This window comes from Echiichthys vipera (genome assembly GCF_963691815.1).
Source record: "Echiichthys vipera genome assembly, chromosome: 8".
Taxonomy (NCBI): Eukaryota; Metazoa; Chordata; class Actinopteri; order Perciformes; family Trachinidae; genus Echiichthys; species Echiichthys vipera.
In genome coordinates this window covers 5,477,989-5,496,257 of record NC_139833.1, presented here as the reverse complement: position 1 = coordinate 5,496,257, position 18,269 = coordinate 5,477,989, and the positions used below count along the sequence as shown (strand labels likewise).

Genomic DNA, 18,269 nt, shown 5'->3' with positions numbered 1-18,269 from the left:
TGACACCCCATGGTGTAAACGTTACACCTCACCTCTTCTCTGTGGACAGCGCCATCTCCGTCATCGAAACAGGAGACTTTTCTTCATGCGGCAAATCCAGTCTGCGACACCAAGGCCCAAACCCTGTTGCTATTACAAAACAGTAATTCAAAGAAAAACATAAGAATATAGTTTAATAATAAAAAAAGAGAAGGAAAAGTCCCATAAGCAAAGAGAAGTAATTAGGGCATGTGTTGATTAGGTGTGGATAGGAGGAAACTGTGTTTGAGAATGCGATAAATGATTCATTGAGCTCTTAAACGTGGATACTGGGCAAACACTTAAACACTCCAAGTTTTTCATTTTGGGTTTACACCCTAATTACACCTCATAAAGATATGGTTACCTTAAATCTTTATTTACTACTTGTAAAAAGAGTTCTCTCAATCTTGTGAAAGAATTAACCCAAGTTAATAAATTAGATCAAAGAATTGTCCATATCTCTACCTCTCATCTCATCTCATCTTCATCTGCTTATCCGGGGTCGGGTCGCAGGGGCAGCAGCTTTAGCAGGGGACCCCAAACTTCCCTTTCCCGGGCCACATTAACCAGCTCTAACTGGGGGATCCCGAGGCGTTCCCAGGACTAGGTGGAGATCTAATCTCTCCACCTAGTCCTGGGTCTTCCCCAAGGCCTCCTCCCAGCTGGACGTGCCTGGAACACCTCCATAGGGAGGCGCCCAGGGTTCATCCTTACTAGATGCCCAAACCACCTCAACTGGCTCCTTTAAACGCAAAGGAGCAGCGGCTCTACTCCGAGTTCCTCACGGATGGCTGAACTTCTCACCCTCTCTCTAAGGGAGACTCCAGCCACCCTCCTGAGGAAACACATTTCGGCCTCTTGTACCCACGACCTGGTTCTTTGGGTCCTGACCCAGCTTTCCTGACCATAGGTGAGGGTATGAACGAAGATTGACCGGTAAATCGAGAGCTTTGCCTTCCTCAGCTCTCTTTTGGTCACAACGGTGCTGTAGAGCAACTGCAACACCGCCCCCGCTGCTCCGATTCTCTGCCAAACTCACGCTCCATCGTCCCCTCACTCGTGAACATGATCCCGAGGTACTTGAACTCCTTCACTTGGGGTAAGGACTCTTTCCCTACCTCTGGAAAGGATAATTCACATTCTTAAATGATCACTATGGAGAATGTTAACCTAAATAATGTGAAGAATGATGCAGGGGAGGCTTTTTTATATGGTCAGATACTGATTTGAGTTAGACACGGTGTACACGTGATGAATGTATGACAGGAATATAATAACATGGGAACCCTATTTGAAAAGTTTTTTTTTTTTAATTTGTATTGATCAATTCATAATTTTAAAATATAATGTTATTATTTCTATGGTTATTTTTGTCATTATCTTTCCAATGTCTGACACGTGAGTGAAAGGCCTCATGTTAACCTATGTGCCTTTGATATTCTTCCTCAGTTCAGCTCAGTGAGTCAGAATGAATAAGCTGATGTTAGTCACTTGTCAGGATTTTGCTGTTTAGCTAGAACTAATTATTTAGAACTGTAGAACTTGTCTGGGTCGCGGGGGGCTGGAGCCGATCCCAGCTGACATCGGGCGTGAGGAAGGGTACACCCTGGACAGGACGCCAGTCTATCACAGGGCACATAGAGACGAACGGAGACAGACAACCATTCACAACTACGGGCAATTTTAGAGTCATCAATTAACTTAACACGTGCACGTCTTTGGACTGTGGGAGGAAACTGGAGAACCCGGAGAAAACCCACGCAGACACGGGGAGAGCATGCAAACTCCACACAGAAGGGCCCGAGCCGGGGAATGTCTTCTGTGGAAAAACTGGAGAACATAAAGCTGTGGTACTGTCGAATGTTCCAGGAGATGCTGTGATTTTAGGTCTGGGAATATTAAGGGTTATTAATCATTGAAAGAAAACTTTATAATTGTGAAAAATATATATATTTATATTAGATTAATCACTCATATCGTATTTAACGAACAGTGACAGTAATGTATACGTATTTAATGTTGTAATTATTATTTACTTTTGTAGGAACTTTGTACTTTTGTATTTCTTTGGTCCATATTTTATTTTGTAACGCTGTTGCTGGGTTGTTTTTGGATGCACATTTAAATGTATAATATTGAAATCTTCCTTGTACTGTCACCTTTGCTGCAATAAATTAAAACTATTAAAAAAACAACAACAACAACAGCGTGCTATATCCTTTAACCCCTATTGTTGATAACATGTATTATCTCCTATAATACCACGGTCTGGTTTGCAAAGAAAAAGACACAGTAAATGGTCTTTTGACAGTCATATTGACGTCATACCAACCTTTTTACTACACTTTAATGTGTATATATGTTAAATAGGACAGCTCACAGACATGAACAAAATGTAGATATCTAAGATTTATCTTTTTTTATATTTAAGATATTATTTTTTCGTGTGTTTCTGTGGACAGAATCTCAACCTTCTGTGTCCAAAACAAATATAAATGCCATTTGTAATGAAATGAAATGAAACATTCCATTATTTATGGACTTTACCGTAGACAAAACACAATGAAAGGCAGCTGCCACGCACTGCTCATGCAGGTAGTCTGTCCCTGCCGTACCAGGGTTGGGCCTGAGCAAATCTCAAAGCACACAACACCAAAAACACACCAACAAAGCAGCATACTGTCACCACAGGATGGCGCCATCTTGTCTCACACAGTAAATGTAACCTTCTTGGATTTTTACAACACTTAGAACATATACTGCATTTACAGGCTTTATTAGGAGATAAGTCCAACATACTGTACATAGCAACAATGTCAACATGCACTTTGATTTTTTAAAGGTGCATGAATACAGTTCTACTTCCTGGTCAGATAAACACAGCGATAAAACGGTAAAATGAGAGAATATAAATGTTACGATATTAAGGTACGACTTCCTGGTCACATTAAATAATGTGTGCACTTTGCATTCTCAGGAATTTTGATGCTGAAAAACCAAGATGAAACCAATGCAGTGAAACTGATCAACTGTCTGTAGGCGACCTAATCCAGTCTGGAGCCGTACACCTCCACCTCACACAGGGTCAGGTACTCGCTTCTTCCAGGAATGACGATGTTGACGTAGCGACCGTCCATCCCGTTACACTGGAAGGTTTGGGTGAAACCTCCAGGGATGTTTGAGATCACAGCACACCTAGCATGTGAAGAAATGTGTCTGTGAACTCATCCAATGGTCATTTAAGAAATAGATGCCAATTTGAAAAAAAAACCATTATTGATGAATAAGGACAACAGTGTTGTCTCAAACTGAAATAACAGATTAAGCACAAACTTTAAATAGAAAGTAGTATTTTGTAAATAGACATTAAACTACCTGGGGTTGTTGTTGCCATTGTATTCAAGAGAATCTCCAATGCGGATCTCAGCTCCATTGAGTCGTTGTGGGACAGAATCCAGAGTGTTGGTTATGTTGATAGAAAACACTTTATGGGTTTTGCCCAGGTCCAGTCGCCACCATGGGTTAACATCGGCCTTGGTGTGAGTACATGAACCCTGGCTCCAGACGCTGGCACGATTCCCATCTATAGCATTATATGCAATGCCTACAGTGCCATGCAGTGACGACTGTGAGGCTTTTCCTTGGAGTGCCAGGTTCTCCCCTGCACAAAGGACACATTTACAATTACTCATCTCATCTCATCTTATCTTCAGCCTTTTATCCGGGGTCGGGTTGCAGGAGCAGCAGCTTTAGCAGGGGACCCCAAACTTCCCTTTCCCGGGCCACATTAACCAGCTCTAACTGGGGGATCCTGAGGCGTTCCCAGGTCAGTGTGGAGATATAATCTCTCCACCTGGTCCTGGGTCTTCCCCGAGGCCTCCTCCCAGCTGGACGTGCCTGGAACACCTCCCTAGGGAGGCGCCCAGGGGGCATCCTTACTAGATGCCCGAACCACCTCAACTTTATATTTACAAATATCACTACTTCTAATTAGTTTTCTTTGATGCTCTGGCCTTTCCAGTGTTAAGAAAAGACTGATGTTAAAGATGACAAGGTCACGGAAAGTTGCAGAGATACCTGTTTCTTATTTTGATCATCACTGAAAAAACTTGAAGGATGCACCAGCAGCTAGAAGCAGTTAATGTGTAAATTGTGTTGTATGTAGCATCGTCTAGGATACTAGAATTTTAAAGGTGATACAGATACCCAGGAAAATACTTGATACTCAATACCATTTCCGATGGAGAGAATTACAAAAAATGAAGGCAGAATTTTAATAAAGATGAGAACAAATCTAAATCCGATAATAATTTTAGTATCGATTGTTGTGAGTGTCGATTTTTCGGGCATTTTTGGCCAAAAAAAACAAACTTTGAGGCTTAATTTGGCTGTTTTGAGGAGGAGAAAGCCATACTGAATGAAGTGCCTGACCCACGATACAAAGGGAAGTGAAAGTTCAGTAAAATGCTGCATAAACAACATGTTTTACCTTTTTAGATAAACTACAAATGTTCTTAAAACATAATGGGTGTGAATGATTCTTAAGATTTTTAAAATAAACTACCTAGCTCATGACTCTCAGGACCTCTTCTTGCTGCTCTCCCTCTCCCCTCTCTGTCCTGAGTCTACGTTTCCCACACTGAGATTTTCCCAAACCCCGAAAACTGATTCAAGAGGACGCCAAAAACAAACTGCTCATCCAAGGTTTAAGACCCATTGCCCTAAAACAGATGCAACTTTGCAAAGAAGAGATATATTAGCAACATAAAGTGCATGGAAAAGGCTCTTTTACTCCATTCAAATAAATGCCATTCAAATGGTGTGACCGCTGCTGTATAGAAAATGAACAAGACATGAAATGAATTCTCACCAGTTGGGGCACGGTACCCGTAGACTTCCACTTCACAGAGTGTGAGGAGTCTTTCTAAACCAGGTAGAACCACAGTCACGTAACGTCCCTCCACACGTCTGGTGAAAGTCATTTTTAAGGATCTTCCTGCTGGGATATGAGAAATTACAGCAGCCCTAAAAGAGAGAGAGAGGAAACAATGCATATAGTTGTTGCTATAACTGCAGTACTGCAAATGTATATAGCATTATAAAGTAATAAATAATGCGGACACTTAATCTGCTGTAAAATGAGTAGAGGCAGTTCATTCACAGGGAGTATTTTAAAAATAAGTGTGGCGTTAGTCCATTATCTACCAGCTAATAGCCTCCTCTGTGCCTCAGGTCTCGCTGCCCGGCCATGTCTCTGTAGTGACAGCTAGTGTTTGTGTAGGTGTGAGTGTGTGTGTCTGTGCGTCTGTGTGTCAGCGTGGCTGTGTGTGTATGTGTGAATGTGTGTATGGACGTATACATATTTGTGTGTGTCTCTGTGCATGACCCTGGGGGTGGGAGGGTTGGGTTCTTTTAACTTTCTTCTCCTGATTTTGTTTGATGTTTCTCTTCTTCTGTACATCTAATAGCCATATAAATAAAGGTTGATTTGATTTGATTAGGTGTGCTCTGTCAGAATACGACTGGCGTACGTCTAGTATCTAGGAAGTCATTCCGATCACTCACGCTGGGTTTGCAGCATCGTTGTCTTGTAAAGAGTTGCCGATGTGGATCTCTGCCCCGTCGAGCTTTTCTGCACAGCAGTCTCCTCTGTTGGTGACGACGACGGAGGTGACGATGTAGGACTCCAGCAGGTCCACTCTCCACCAGGGGTTGGCCTGTACAATGGTGTTGGTGCACGATCCGGCCTTGTAGTTAGAAGCACGATTTCCATCGATTGCATTGTGGGCAAATCCGTACAGGTCTGCGAAACGGTCCGACTGGGTTGCTCTTCCACGCAAAGCTATGTTTTCTGTGAGCGAGATGGTTTAATACGTATTAAAATAAGTATTAATGGAAGTTTGATGGAAAAATGTTTGTAAATGACCAAACCTGCTATTACCTCAGGCTTTGTTCACCTTTAAGAGATGATCTGTTAAACTCCTCTGCAAACAGTTGCTTATTAATACACCCGGCAACATTATCAGTCACTTGAGGCTTCATGTTTGTGTCCACCTGGTGAATGTACCTCTCTTTGTCAGCTGTGTTTGGTCTCTACCAACTCCTGGGGGAAATGGCTCTCTCCTTAGCTGCTAAATGCTCCACTTTGTTTTATTGCTGCTTTAATTACTGAACACAGCTGCCAGATGCGACCAAAATGAACACTATGAGAACAGGGAGAGTGAACCCAAAGCAGCGAAGCCGAAGGAGCTGCAGTGTCTGAAGATACTTTTCTGTAAGTTCATCATGAGAGGAACTTCTCTCCTTCAGCAGTTGTACTGTTACTTAGTTCAGTAAGAAATGCTGCTACACTTTTAACACTGTTATCACTTATCGCTCCTTATCACTTATTTAGTTTGCACTTATTTTATTTCAACATGCTGCTAAACTGAACAGTGCGTATTGTTGTTTATTGTATACACCTACGTTTAGGTGTATACAATATACATACTGTCACTAGTCTTATAAATTATGAAATTTGTAGCCATAAAAACACCATCAGTGGTATGTCTCGCTGTGTCGTAGCTGCTATTGCTCCTACTCATCATTGATCATGTTTGTCATAATTGTTATCATTGTCATATTCTATCACCTTAGCTGTGCCTGTTTCTACTATTCTGCTGCATTAACTGCCATAACATATGAGTCATATTCACATTACTATAGTCTTTGGCTGCTTGCATCTCTGGAAGTGTGTCTCTGTCTTTTGTCTGTCTTTGTCTTTTCTCTCTTTCTCTCTCCTTTTCTTCCTCCCCAACCGGTGCAGACAGATGTGCGTCCTCCACAGAGCTGGGTCTGTCTGACGTTCCTGCCTGTTATAGGGAAGGTTTTCGTTGCCACCGTACTCTACGGGGGAATTGTTGGGTCTATGTAAATCAATAAATAAGTCATAGAGTGTGGTCTTTACCCACTCTGTAAAGTGTCCTGAGATAACCTTTGTTATGATTTGGCACTGTAAATAAAATTGAATTGAATTGAATTGAATTGATAGTTTAACCACAATGTCTGTTGCACTCTGTCACATTAGTTACTGTTGATTTATTTAACGTTAGCTTTATTTTTATTTAATTTATGTAGCTTATTGTTACTCTGACCCTTTCCCATCTTTGTATTGAAACTGTTGCAAAATAATTTCCCTCGGGGTAAATAAAGCTTCTTGAATCTGGAATCTTGAATCTTGAGATGAATGCGAAAACAGCCTTCTAGTGTCAAAGTCTGCACAAACATCATTCTGCACAGAGAAGCGTGAACATCCACGTGAAGTAACAGGCAGAACCGGATCATACTTACGATAGGTGTTAGCCGAGCACGTCCCCAGAAGGAGCAGCAGCAGCAGAACTGGACTGTGTTTCATTGTTCTGATTGAGTGTGATTGGTCACAGTGTCCAGAAAGAATAGATAAACAACAGAGAGTGGAATTATGAAAACAATAGCAATGGAGGATAAAATAAAATAATATATATATATATATATATATATATATATATATATATATAAAAGCCAAGGAGTGATGATGAAACCTAGCAACATGTTGCATATTCTCAAGTTTTAAGCAGAGATTTAAAATATGCTGAGTTTGCGAAAAATGAATAAAAATCTACTTTATTATTATCAAAAATAGTTAAGATATCAAAAGTGCATTATCCCTTCAAACTGTGAATTAAAAAACATAATCATTCAACTTAAAACACGTACCTTGACTTGCAAAATCACCTCAGAAGAAGACGACGCAGCCGCTGTGTACGTGGTGTTGGTGAATATGATCTGATGTGGACCACACAGGGAGATATATGTGCACGTTATCACGGCACATGCTGTTTAAATGGATGATTTACAGATGACATGTCTTCGCCCTTGTGCGGAGATAAGTCGAGTATACAGCAGACCAAGGATCAGACGCTTTTTATGATGCTGAAGTGTGCAACACTTGCAACACTTGCAACATTTGTATGCAGTAAAAAGCTTTTCCAAGAGATTAAAGGCTTATGAAAAAATAAGGTTCGGGAAATTTGGTACACTCTTTGGTACTGTCAAATGGAAAAACCAAAATCAATGATGAATTGATCCTTATAACTGTCATCTGTACTCGCTGTTTACAGTCAATTCCCCCTACTGTTGCGTTTCCTGGTAAGATAAACACAGAGATAAAACAGTGACATTGGAGAATAGTAATGTTTGACTTAGAGACGTAGACTTAGACTTCTCTTTATTTATCCTTTTGGGATGAACTCCCGCAAGGAAATTGAGTTTCCAGCAGCTTAAAAGAACACAAGGGAGGTATAAAAAAAATACAGTATAGGACAACCAATAAACTCTTAGCTTAATAAATACAGAAAGTATAAAAAAAAACAATAAACAACAATAAACTGTGGCTCAGTGGAAGAGTGGGTCGTCCTCCATTCGAGAGATTGGCAGTTCGATCACCGACTCCCATGTCGAAGTGTCCTTGGGCAAGACACTGAACCCCGAAGTGCTCCCTGTGCTGCGCATGAGTGTGTAAATGTGATGTGAATGGTTAGATTAGATGGTCTGTAGATGTCCACTGCCATCAGTGTGAATGTCTGTGTGAATGGGTGAATGTGACAAACACTGTGAAAGCACCTTGAGTAGTCAGAAGATTAGAAAGGCGCTATATACGTACAAGTCCATAAACAATAAAGTCTAAGTTAAATATATATGAAGTAGATGTAAGAACACAGGTAAAATAAAATTCCCGAAAAATCAGATAAGTATATATGACGTGACAGAAATGAGCAGTAAGATTGAATCATTTCACTTAAGTGGTGGATAAAGTTATTGCACAAAATGCACAAAATGTTGTTATGCTGCCCGGAGCATCATGAAGGGTGCAACTTCCTGTCTGATTAGATAATGTTTGTATGTTGCATTCTCAATGCATTAGTGTTTAACTGGCCCCTTTCGTCACGAAGGAGCAGCAGCTCCTCGGAGCGCTTCACCCCATCTCTAACGCCCGGTGGAAGTAACTCATGTTGGCTGCTTTTATCCACAATCTCATTCTTTTGGTCACTACCAAATTCTCATGACCGTAGGTGAGGGCTGGGCTGTGAATGGACGTGTAAATCAAGAGCTTTGCCCTCTGGCTCAGTTCAGTCCGGTACAGTGCTTGCATCAAAGCAGATGACAACATCAAACCACCTGTCAATCTCCAGCTCCATTTTACCCTCACTTATGAACAAGATCCAGATATTAGTCACTAGTCAGAAGTCAAATCTGAGCTAGGCCCCTTCTGTGTGGAGTTGGCATGTTCTCCCACAGTGTCTGTGTTCCTCCCACAGTCCAGAGACGTGCACGTGTTTGGTTAATTGATGACTCTAAATTGCCCGTAGGTGTAAATGTGAGTGTGAATGGTAGTCTGTCTCTGTTAGTCTCTATGAGCCCTGCCAGGGTGTACCCCGCCTCACGCCCGATGTCACTTGGGATCGGCTCCCCCCGCGACCCCGTCAACAAGGACAAGCGGTTAAAGATGGATGGGTGGATAACTGGTCAGTCTGCATGATAAGTAATTTGACTTTGTAGTAAGTACGTCACTTTTTAATTATATTTTGCTGCTCATACCTTTACAAAGTAAACTCAGAGCTACTTTCACTTTAGTAAAAAGTAGTTGCTATGGGTTAAATATTGTCAAAGACGTACCCATCATTAGAATAAAGCTTAATTGCATATCAAATGCCGTGACCCCTTTATATTCATATAGATTGAAAGTTGGATCATGGATGTGGAGAGAGGTAGCAGAGCATTGTAAATTGTGTAACACTGACATTCAGGGGATGATTGCAAAAAACAGAAGTTTCAGGGCGTGTGCTCATTGTGTAAAACAAAAATCTGCGACTAAGCATATTCAGCATAAATGGATAATGTTGTTTTCACTATTTTCCTGTGTATTTTGGGTGTTGGTACATTTCTAGGAGAGTCTTGGTCTATACAGAGCCACACTGCAATTTCTGTGTCATGGATGTCAGCAACTAACCACTGCACACTTGCTCTGACCAGGTCAAAAGCACGTACGTGTTGACACCGAAGCACACTGTAAAAGACCTCGATCGCACGTGTGCCTATGGAGTTTAATCCCAATTAAGACTTGAGTAATGCATGTCAGGCTCCAAATTGGTGTTTGCCAGAACTAAAGTCAATTTAACAAAAACTCTCACAAGAAAGAGTAAGAGAACAAACAGCAGGATGTACATTAAGTATCAAAAGTCAAAGTTAAGTAAAGTTAAAGTTCTCATTGGGCAGAGTATCCCCTTTGACAGTCTCAGAGAATCATGAAGTTGGTATATTAATATTGAAATGATGCTTAGTGTGCTTTTGCATGTGCATGGGTACACTCGAACACAGTATCACTACCTTATTATATACATGTATAAGTTTTTGTTGAGTTATATCACTTACTGTATGTTTGCTTTTAAGATTACGTTTACTTTTGTGGATTACGTGACTTTTTTATTTGCTTATAATACTTTGTAAGATGAGATCCCTTTTATAAGCCTCTAGGTTTTTCTTTTTTTTTAATATCACATGCACAACCTGCCTTTCCTTGGTTGGTGTGTTTCTGCTGAGAGGTGGTTTTTATCGTGCAAATAAACATAATACAATAAACTCAACCTGCATCGACATGTTTGTACATTGCTGTATTTTAATATCATACTTTTGACCTACTTTAATCTGTGCAACTGTATCATATCTAATGATTGGTTTGTTGTTTTTAAAATCCGAATCTGCAAAGTAACTGTAGTTTTCAGGCAAATGCAGTGATGTAAAGAGTACATTTGCTTCTGGGGTGCAGTGCAGTAGAACTATAAAGAAGCATAAAATGAGAATACCCGAGTCAGGTACTTCAAAACTGTACTTCAGCAAATGACTGGAGTAAAAGTACGTGGTTACATTCCACCCCTGCTGCTAACTTAGTGTAAAATCCACTTTAATCCTGTGCTTTTATCAAAGTCACTGTATTTAGTTTAGAAGACATCGATGTTTAATGTGTGAAACTTCTTGGCATGGACTTTGGATAACCTCTGAGATCTAATTCACGAGTAGGGAAGTGAAATACACGTGCAAGAGAGTAAACCAATGGGATGTGATTGGATAAGTGCTGAAGATGCACATGATGTGATTTCTGATGATTGGTTGGATATGTGCGACTGATGCAGAGGTGACTGATTCATATAAGCGGCACAGAAATTGCTCGGTTTGTCGGGGTTGGAAGCTTTTTGTCTCATCAGACCGTTGGGATCTCCAGGTAACACTTTTAATTTATTTGTTGCAGCACAAGGAAGCAAATAGCTGCAATATTCCTTTTTTGAAATTTAGCCACTACTGAATAGTTACACTGCATGTTTGCACTCTTTTGTACTTTGTTTTGCAACTTCTGCACAACAGTTTCCCTCTGGATGAATAAAGTAATGATTTAATGGTAGGATTTAACACATTTAACATGACCGTTATAACCACTTTTACACAATTCTAATGTGATACATTTTCCAAAAATAACAAGGAAGAATGAGGAGTGTACTGCAGTAGTAATGTAGTAAAATTTGGTCCCTTAATGACTCTCTTCTGTCTCAACCAGAGCGATGGAACTCAGAGTTTTCCTGCTGCTGCTCCTCCTGGGGACGTGTTCAGTATCTACTTATGGTGAGCGTGATCTCAGAGTGTGTGTGCCGTCTTCATTTAAAACATTACAAGGAAGTGGATGTAGGTCTGACTTTTTTTTTAATGATAGAACAAAATATTATTTAATGTTCAGTGTTTACGCAAAATCACAAATAACTCCATACCGTGGGCATTTTCTGAGGAACCTGCAGCATTTCTGTGCTGGTTGTGTTGTCTTTGTGTTTTATCTATTTGCATATGTTTTCTTTAGTTGTAGTGTGTCAGGCTCTCAAAAATACCACGGTATACTTATTAGAGGAGACACTGATATAAGCCCCTTGCACCCGACCAGCGGAGAGAGGTTGACTTTTATGCACACTGATTTAAGCTCAACATTCACAATCCATCTTCCGTTACATATTTCATCCTAGAAAATCTGGCCCTGCGTGGAAAAGCGACCCAGTCAGACAGCTTTGTTCAAACACTTGGAGTCGCCCAAAATGCTATCGATGGAAACCGTGACTCTACTTATAGTCATGGTTCATGCACCCACACTGATGAGCAGACTGACCCCTGGTGGAGAGTGGACCTGCTTGAGTCCTACATCGTCATCTTCATCATCATCACCAACAGAGGAGACTGCTGTGCGGAAAGGATCAACGGAGCAAAGGTTTACATCGGCAACTCTTTACAAGACAACGGTGCTGCAAACCCACTGTGAGTGAGTTATAAAATAGACATGAAAAAAGTGAGCTAAAGTTACAATTTTGTTCCTTTATTTCCTCTGGATAAAGTGCTTATTTTTATATCTGCTCTGTTCAATTTTCATCACCACATTATACCTTCAACCTCAGCCCAGACACAAGAGGCCTTAAGCATGACATGACAATCTGCATCATTGAGAAGACACTGAACATCATTAATGAGCTCCTCTCTTTTAGGGCCGGTGTCATTCATGAAATCGCTGCAGGGACGAAATTCAGTCTGGCTTTGAGAGATTATGTGGAGGGACGTTACGTGACTGTGCAGCTACCTGGTCCAGGCAGGATTCTTACACTCTGTGAAGTGGAGGTTTATGGGTACCGTGCCCCAACTGGTGAGAATTCAAGCTATAAAATTATATATATATAACTGCAGATGCATGCAGAATGCGCCAGTCTCATCTTCTGAGCTGCACGGCCACGGGTGTACTCGGGCACAGTACAACTCAATTGTGCCTAATGTGAAAATGCCCTAAGACTAATAACAGTCTGCTTCCTAAAACGCTTGATCTAGCTTTTTACAAAACACAAGTCAACGGTGTCTCTGCCTAGACCTTTCCTTGACTGGTGAATAGAGAGCGAGCTTTTTTCAGTGAGGACAAACCAGTGATTAAGAGGAATGAAATGGTGTTTTATGATTGTTTCACTGCAGTAACATTCAAAGAACAGATAATACAGATACCGCCTGACACTTTGAGCAGATTGGGAGGGAACACTTTTGTATTAGTTAGTAGATTGTTTGTTTTTTTATGATAAAACAACATATTATTTAATGTTCAGTGTTCACGCAAAATCACAGAGTAAATAACTCCGTACCCTGGGCATTTTCTGAGGAACCTGCGGCATTTCTGTGTTGGTTGTGTTGTCTGTCCTTTGTGTTTTATCTATTTGCATATGTTTTCTTTAGTTGTAGTGTGTCAGGCTCTCAAAAATACCACAGTATACTTATTAGAGGAGACACTGATATAAGCCCCTTTGCACCCGACCAGCGGAGAGAGGTTGAATTTTTATGCACACTGATTTAAGTTCAACATTCACAATCCATCTTCCGTTACATATTTCATCCTAGAAAATCTGGCCTTGCGTGGAAAAGCGACCCAGTCAGACCGTTTAGAGAACTCCCATGGAGCCGCCTCTAATGCTATCGATGGAAACCGTGACTCTACTTTTACATCCGGTTCATGCTCCCACACTAAGAGTGGAACCGACCCCTGGTGGAGAGTGGACCTGCTTGAGTCCTACATGATCAACGCCATCATCATCACCAACAGAGGAGACTGCTGTGCGGAAAGGCTCAACGGAGCAAAGGTTTACATCGGCAACTCTTTACAAGACAACGGTGCTGCAAACCCACTGTGAGTGCTTATTAGCAGTTATATAATAGACATGAAAAAAGTGAGCTAAAGTTACAATTTTGTTCCTTTATTTCCTCTGGATAAAGTGCTTATTTTTATATCTGCTCTGTTCAATATTCATCACCACATTATACCTTTAATCTCAGCCCAGACACAAAAGGCCTTAAGCATGACATGACAATCTGCATCATTGAGAAGACACTGAACATCATTAATGAGCTCCTCTCTTTTAGGTTCGGTGTCTTTCATGAAATCGCTGCAGGGAAGTCATTCAGTCTGGCTTTCAGCGATTATATGGAGGGACGTTACGTGACTGTGCAGCTACCTGGTCCAGGCAGGATTCTTACACTCTGTGAAGTGGAGGTTTATGGGTACCGTGCCCCAACTGGTGAGGATTCAAGCAAAAGTATTATATATATATATATATATATATATATATATATATATATATATATATATATATATACAGCAGGTCCCACAAGACCTGTAGCAATGCAAGTTTGCATAAAACCCCCAAATGACTCTCGCTATTATCAGAAATGAGCCATTTAGTCTAATAGTATTTGAGAAGTCTAAAAGATATACAGCTGTAGATATAAAATACACGAGAGAGGTATTAAGGCTCGGCTGGAGAAGGACTGTCGTGTGTTTGCTTTATGGATTGCTTGGACTTTTTCACTGTATGTGCGCAGTGAGCAACTTTCACAGAAATGAATGGGATGCTATCTTTGAACACAGAACGACAACACAGGCATACTATGCACGGGCAGTGTTCATCACCGATGATTCTTCTGTAGGCTGAAGCGATGTCTGCACCATGGAAGTATTAAGCAGAACTGGATAAGTAACGTTAGATGCTGGAATTTAGTGACTGAATGCCCCACCGAATCAACCTGGCATATAGGCAAGCATTAAGGTCAGTGTTTATAGCATGGGTGTCAAATTGATCCAGTAAAGGGTCGTGAGGCTGCAGGTTTTCATTCCAACCAATCAAAAACACACCTGGTCCAACAAATCAACTGTGTGAAGACAGTTTAGGTGATTGAATAAGTCGAGTCAGGTGTGTTCTTGCTTGGTTGGAATGAAAACCTGCAGCCACAGCATCCCTTTATTGGATTAGTTTGACACCCATGGTTTATAGCAATGGACACTTCTCATGGTGCTAACCTGTTGTCCTATAGCACCTATAACACACAAGCAACCGCTTTCTATTTGGCCACTTTTTGTAAGGGACAGCTTGCCTATTTGGCACAGTGAAATGCAAGGCCAGGCCAGTGTACGAGCAAGCAACAACAAGGTAATTCAAAGTGTTTGTTGGTGAAAGTAATGTTGCATTCATTAAAGTCACACGAGGTGCGCAGACGAACTGTACCAAAGCACACAAGTGGGTCGCTATTGAATGCACGCAGAGTTGCAGAGGCATTTCTTCCGTCAAAATCTGCAGATGCATGCAGAATACGCCAATGTCATCTTCTGAGCTGCACGGCCACGGGTGTACTCGGGCACAGTACAACTCAATTGTGCCTAATGTGAAAATGCCCTAAGACTAATAACAGTCTGTTTCAAAACACAACTCAACGGTGTCTCTGCCAAGACCTTTCCTTGACTGGTGAATAGAGAGCGAGCCCTTTTCAGTGAGGACAAACCGAGGAATGAAATGGTATTTTATGATTGTTTCACTGCAGTAACATTCAAAGAACTGATAGTACAGATACCGCCTGACACTGTGAGTGGATTGAGAGGGAACACTTTTGTATTAGTTTGTAGATTGTTTGTTTTTAATGATAAAACAACACATCAATCCACAATTTGTCCTGACCTCATTGTGATCAAAACAACAAAAACAACTATGCATCATTGCTGATACTACATTGTTTTTGCAGAAGACAACCTGGCAATCCAAGGCAAAGCCACACAGTCGTCACTTTATGACGGCCGCTTTGCGTATTATGCCATTGATGGGAACAGTGACAACAGCTGGACCTTGGAATCTTGCAGTCAAACAAGCAAATACATGAACCCCTGGTGGCGACTGACTCTGCCCAAAACCTTCAAAATATTCTCTGTTAAGATAACCCCCCGACCTCAACTTTCAGCAGAAATGAAAGGAGCTGAGATCCGCATTGGAGATTCCCTTGAAAACAATGGCAACAACAATCCAAGGTAATTTACAGACTGTTAAGTACAGTAATTATGTTAAAATGTCACTAAATAATTTTGGTCATCACTCCACATGTTCAGTCTTTATGTTTCAGTAGATTCTATGTTACAGCCTGACTCATACCGAAATCGATATCAATGGGGCCGGGGCCCTTCTGTGTGGAGTTCTAGCCGTGTCTGTGTGGGTTTTCTCCGGGTTCTCCGGTTTCCTCCCACAGTCCAAAGGCATGTTTGGTTAATTAGTGACTCTAAAAATTGCCCGTAGTTGTGAATGGTTGTCTGTCCCTGTTTGTCTCTATGTGCCCTGCGATAGACTGGCGTCCTGTCCAGGGTGGCCATGGTGTACCCTGCCTCACGCCCGATGTCAGCTGGGATCGGCTCCAGCCCCCCGCGACCCCGACAGGGACAAGCGGTTGAAGATGATTTTTTTTCGAGATGATATCAATCATTTCTGTACTGCCGTCTGACCTATACACTGATACAGACACAGTGTCAAGACATCCCTTTGGAATGACCTACATTTAGTAATAATTCATCCATACAATGTGATCTGAGTGAGTCAAAGCCTGATTCTAGAAGGAGCTAGCCAGCTCTGTGCGTGGACTGTGTTTATTTTCATTAAACTGCCTAAAACAACACCAATCTGCTACAGTTAAAGCCCACAGACTTCAACACACCAGGTGGCTCGGTTATAACGTGACTCTGACAGAAGTGTCTCCAACATGCACAGGCTGCAGTGTTTCAGTGAAATAAATTAGCGGCTAACTAGTGGTAATTGCTACGTACTCCGCCGTTAATTTCATCTATCTATTGAGCCTACACAGATGAGACTGAGCAGCTAATGTTGGTATCAGGACAACCAGTTAGCGACTGTCCTGCAGCTGCACTTAGCTGCACACACAGCAACCAAGCGTAAAGTGAAGAAAAGATAGAAGAGAAAAGCAACCGTAAATGACAGCAAAACACAGTACGGGCTCTCCCTCAAAGCTTGATGCAAACACTGTGCTGCAACAAGTGTCTTATGCTTTAATTAAAGGCATTATCTTTGAAGTAGTGTGCAAATAAACAACAACGGATACCAAGTTTGAAAACCTAACATCTACCAAACAAACAAATATTAGTCCAGCCCTGGTTGTATGTCAAATGAGACACATGATATCTATCTCCAGCCAACCTTTGCTGAGGTGATTAAGTGATTTCTGCTTCTTCCACCAGGTGTGCTCAGATCTGGAGTTTCCAGTCAGGTAAAGCTACTGAATTCCATTTTGTCCGAGGGATGAATGGCCGCTACGTTAACATAGTTATCCCTGGAAGAGAGGAGTACCTGTCCCTCTGTGAGGTGGAGGTGTACGGCTCGGCCCTGGATTAGCTTTAAAATGTACTTCGTCAATATTTTTGCCAATGCTCTACTCAAAACTCACAAAAATAAAAGACTACATTTGATTGTTCACACAAAAAATAACCAATAAAATTGTTTGCAACATGGGGCTGAGTTTTTATTCGATGCACAAAAGAAAATGGCAAAGTGGCAGATAAACTGGGTATTTAATGATGTAAGCATCTACTGTATTAAGAGCATCAATACAGTAGCCTACGTGTGTTTTATAAATGATCTGTGTTGGGTGTCTTTTGGATGCTGAGTTTGTGATTGCACTGCCAATGCCTGCTGCTGCATTATGTTTCATCTTTGCTGAAGTAAAATGAGATTAAGAAAAAAGCCTTTTTCTGGATTAGACCACAGTTGATTAACATTCACACAACTGTATCTTTAGAGGCTGAAGACAGGTCAGTTTAGCGGCTAGAGTGACGCAATCATATGAAACCAAGTATCTAAGATCTAATTTGATACGGATCAATGATGTAGTCTCATACTCACCTGTCCCACAATGACGTGTCCCAGAGCGACACCCTATCGACACACTCACTAATGCATACAGTAGGCATCTTCATGTAATTGAGAGCGTTATGAAAGACATAAGTCTTATGTGTCATCAATAAGTTGTTTATTTTTAAGAGACAAAAGACTTTAGCAGCCAATGACATTTACAGTTGGGGAGACTGGAGTGATTTTCTACTGTTTAGTGTTAATCATCATCTAACTCAGCCAGTTAAGAGCTACAATTAGCCTTAAATGTTATGAATATGGTTCCTTGAGCACAGGTTTTATCAGCAGGCAATTTGCAATGCACACACAAGCGTGCAACTATTGTTAACATAATGAAAAATGTTCCACTCTTCCAATAGCCAATTATCTAGCTACTAACTACTGATAACTAACTTTACCTCATAGTAATTTAATGCTGTAAAATTAATGCACATGTGT

At 41.1% G+C, this 18,269-nt stretch overlaps 2 protein-coding genes across 2 annotated transcripts; one reads left to right on the top strand and one right to left on the bottom strand.

Moving 5' to 3' along the window:
* Window positions 1–3,065: 3,065 nt before the first annotated feature.
* On the bottom strand, window positions 3,066–7,414 carry LOC310950098 (fucolectin-4-like; the record flags this gene model as incomplete). Its single annotated transcript, XM_083917761.1, has 5 exons — window positions 3,066–3,216; window positions 3,397–3,682; window positions 4,892–4,989; window positions 5,587–5,872; window positions 7,351–7,414. The coding sequence occupies 5 exons, from the start codon at window positions 7,412–7,414 to the stop codon at window positions 3,066–3,068; spliced, it is 885 nt and encodes a 294-aa protein (XP_083773887.1).
* A 3,790-nt stretch (window positions 7,415–11,204) lies between these two features.
* LOC310950850 (uncharacterized protein) lies at window positions 11,205–17,431 on the top strand. The gene is made up of 8 exons (XM_083918857.1): window positions 11,205–11,317; window positions 11,648–11,712; window positions 12,102–12,387; window positions 12,612–12,766; window positions 13,501–13,786; window positions 14,020–14,174; window positions 15,670–15,949; window positions 17,162–17,431. The coding sequence occupies exons 2-8, from the start codon at window positions 11,652–11,654 to the stop codon at window positions 17,313–17,315; spliced, it is 1,377 nt and encodes a 458-aa protein (XP_083774983.1). The 5' UTR covers window positions 11,205–11,317; window positions 11,648–11,651; the 3' UTR covers window positions 17,316–17,431.
* Window positions 17,432–18,269: the final 838 nt, after the last annotated feature.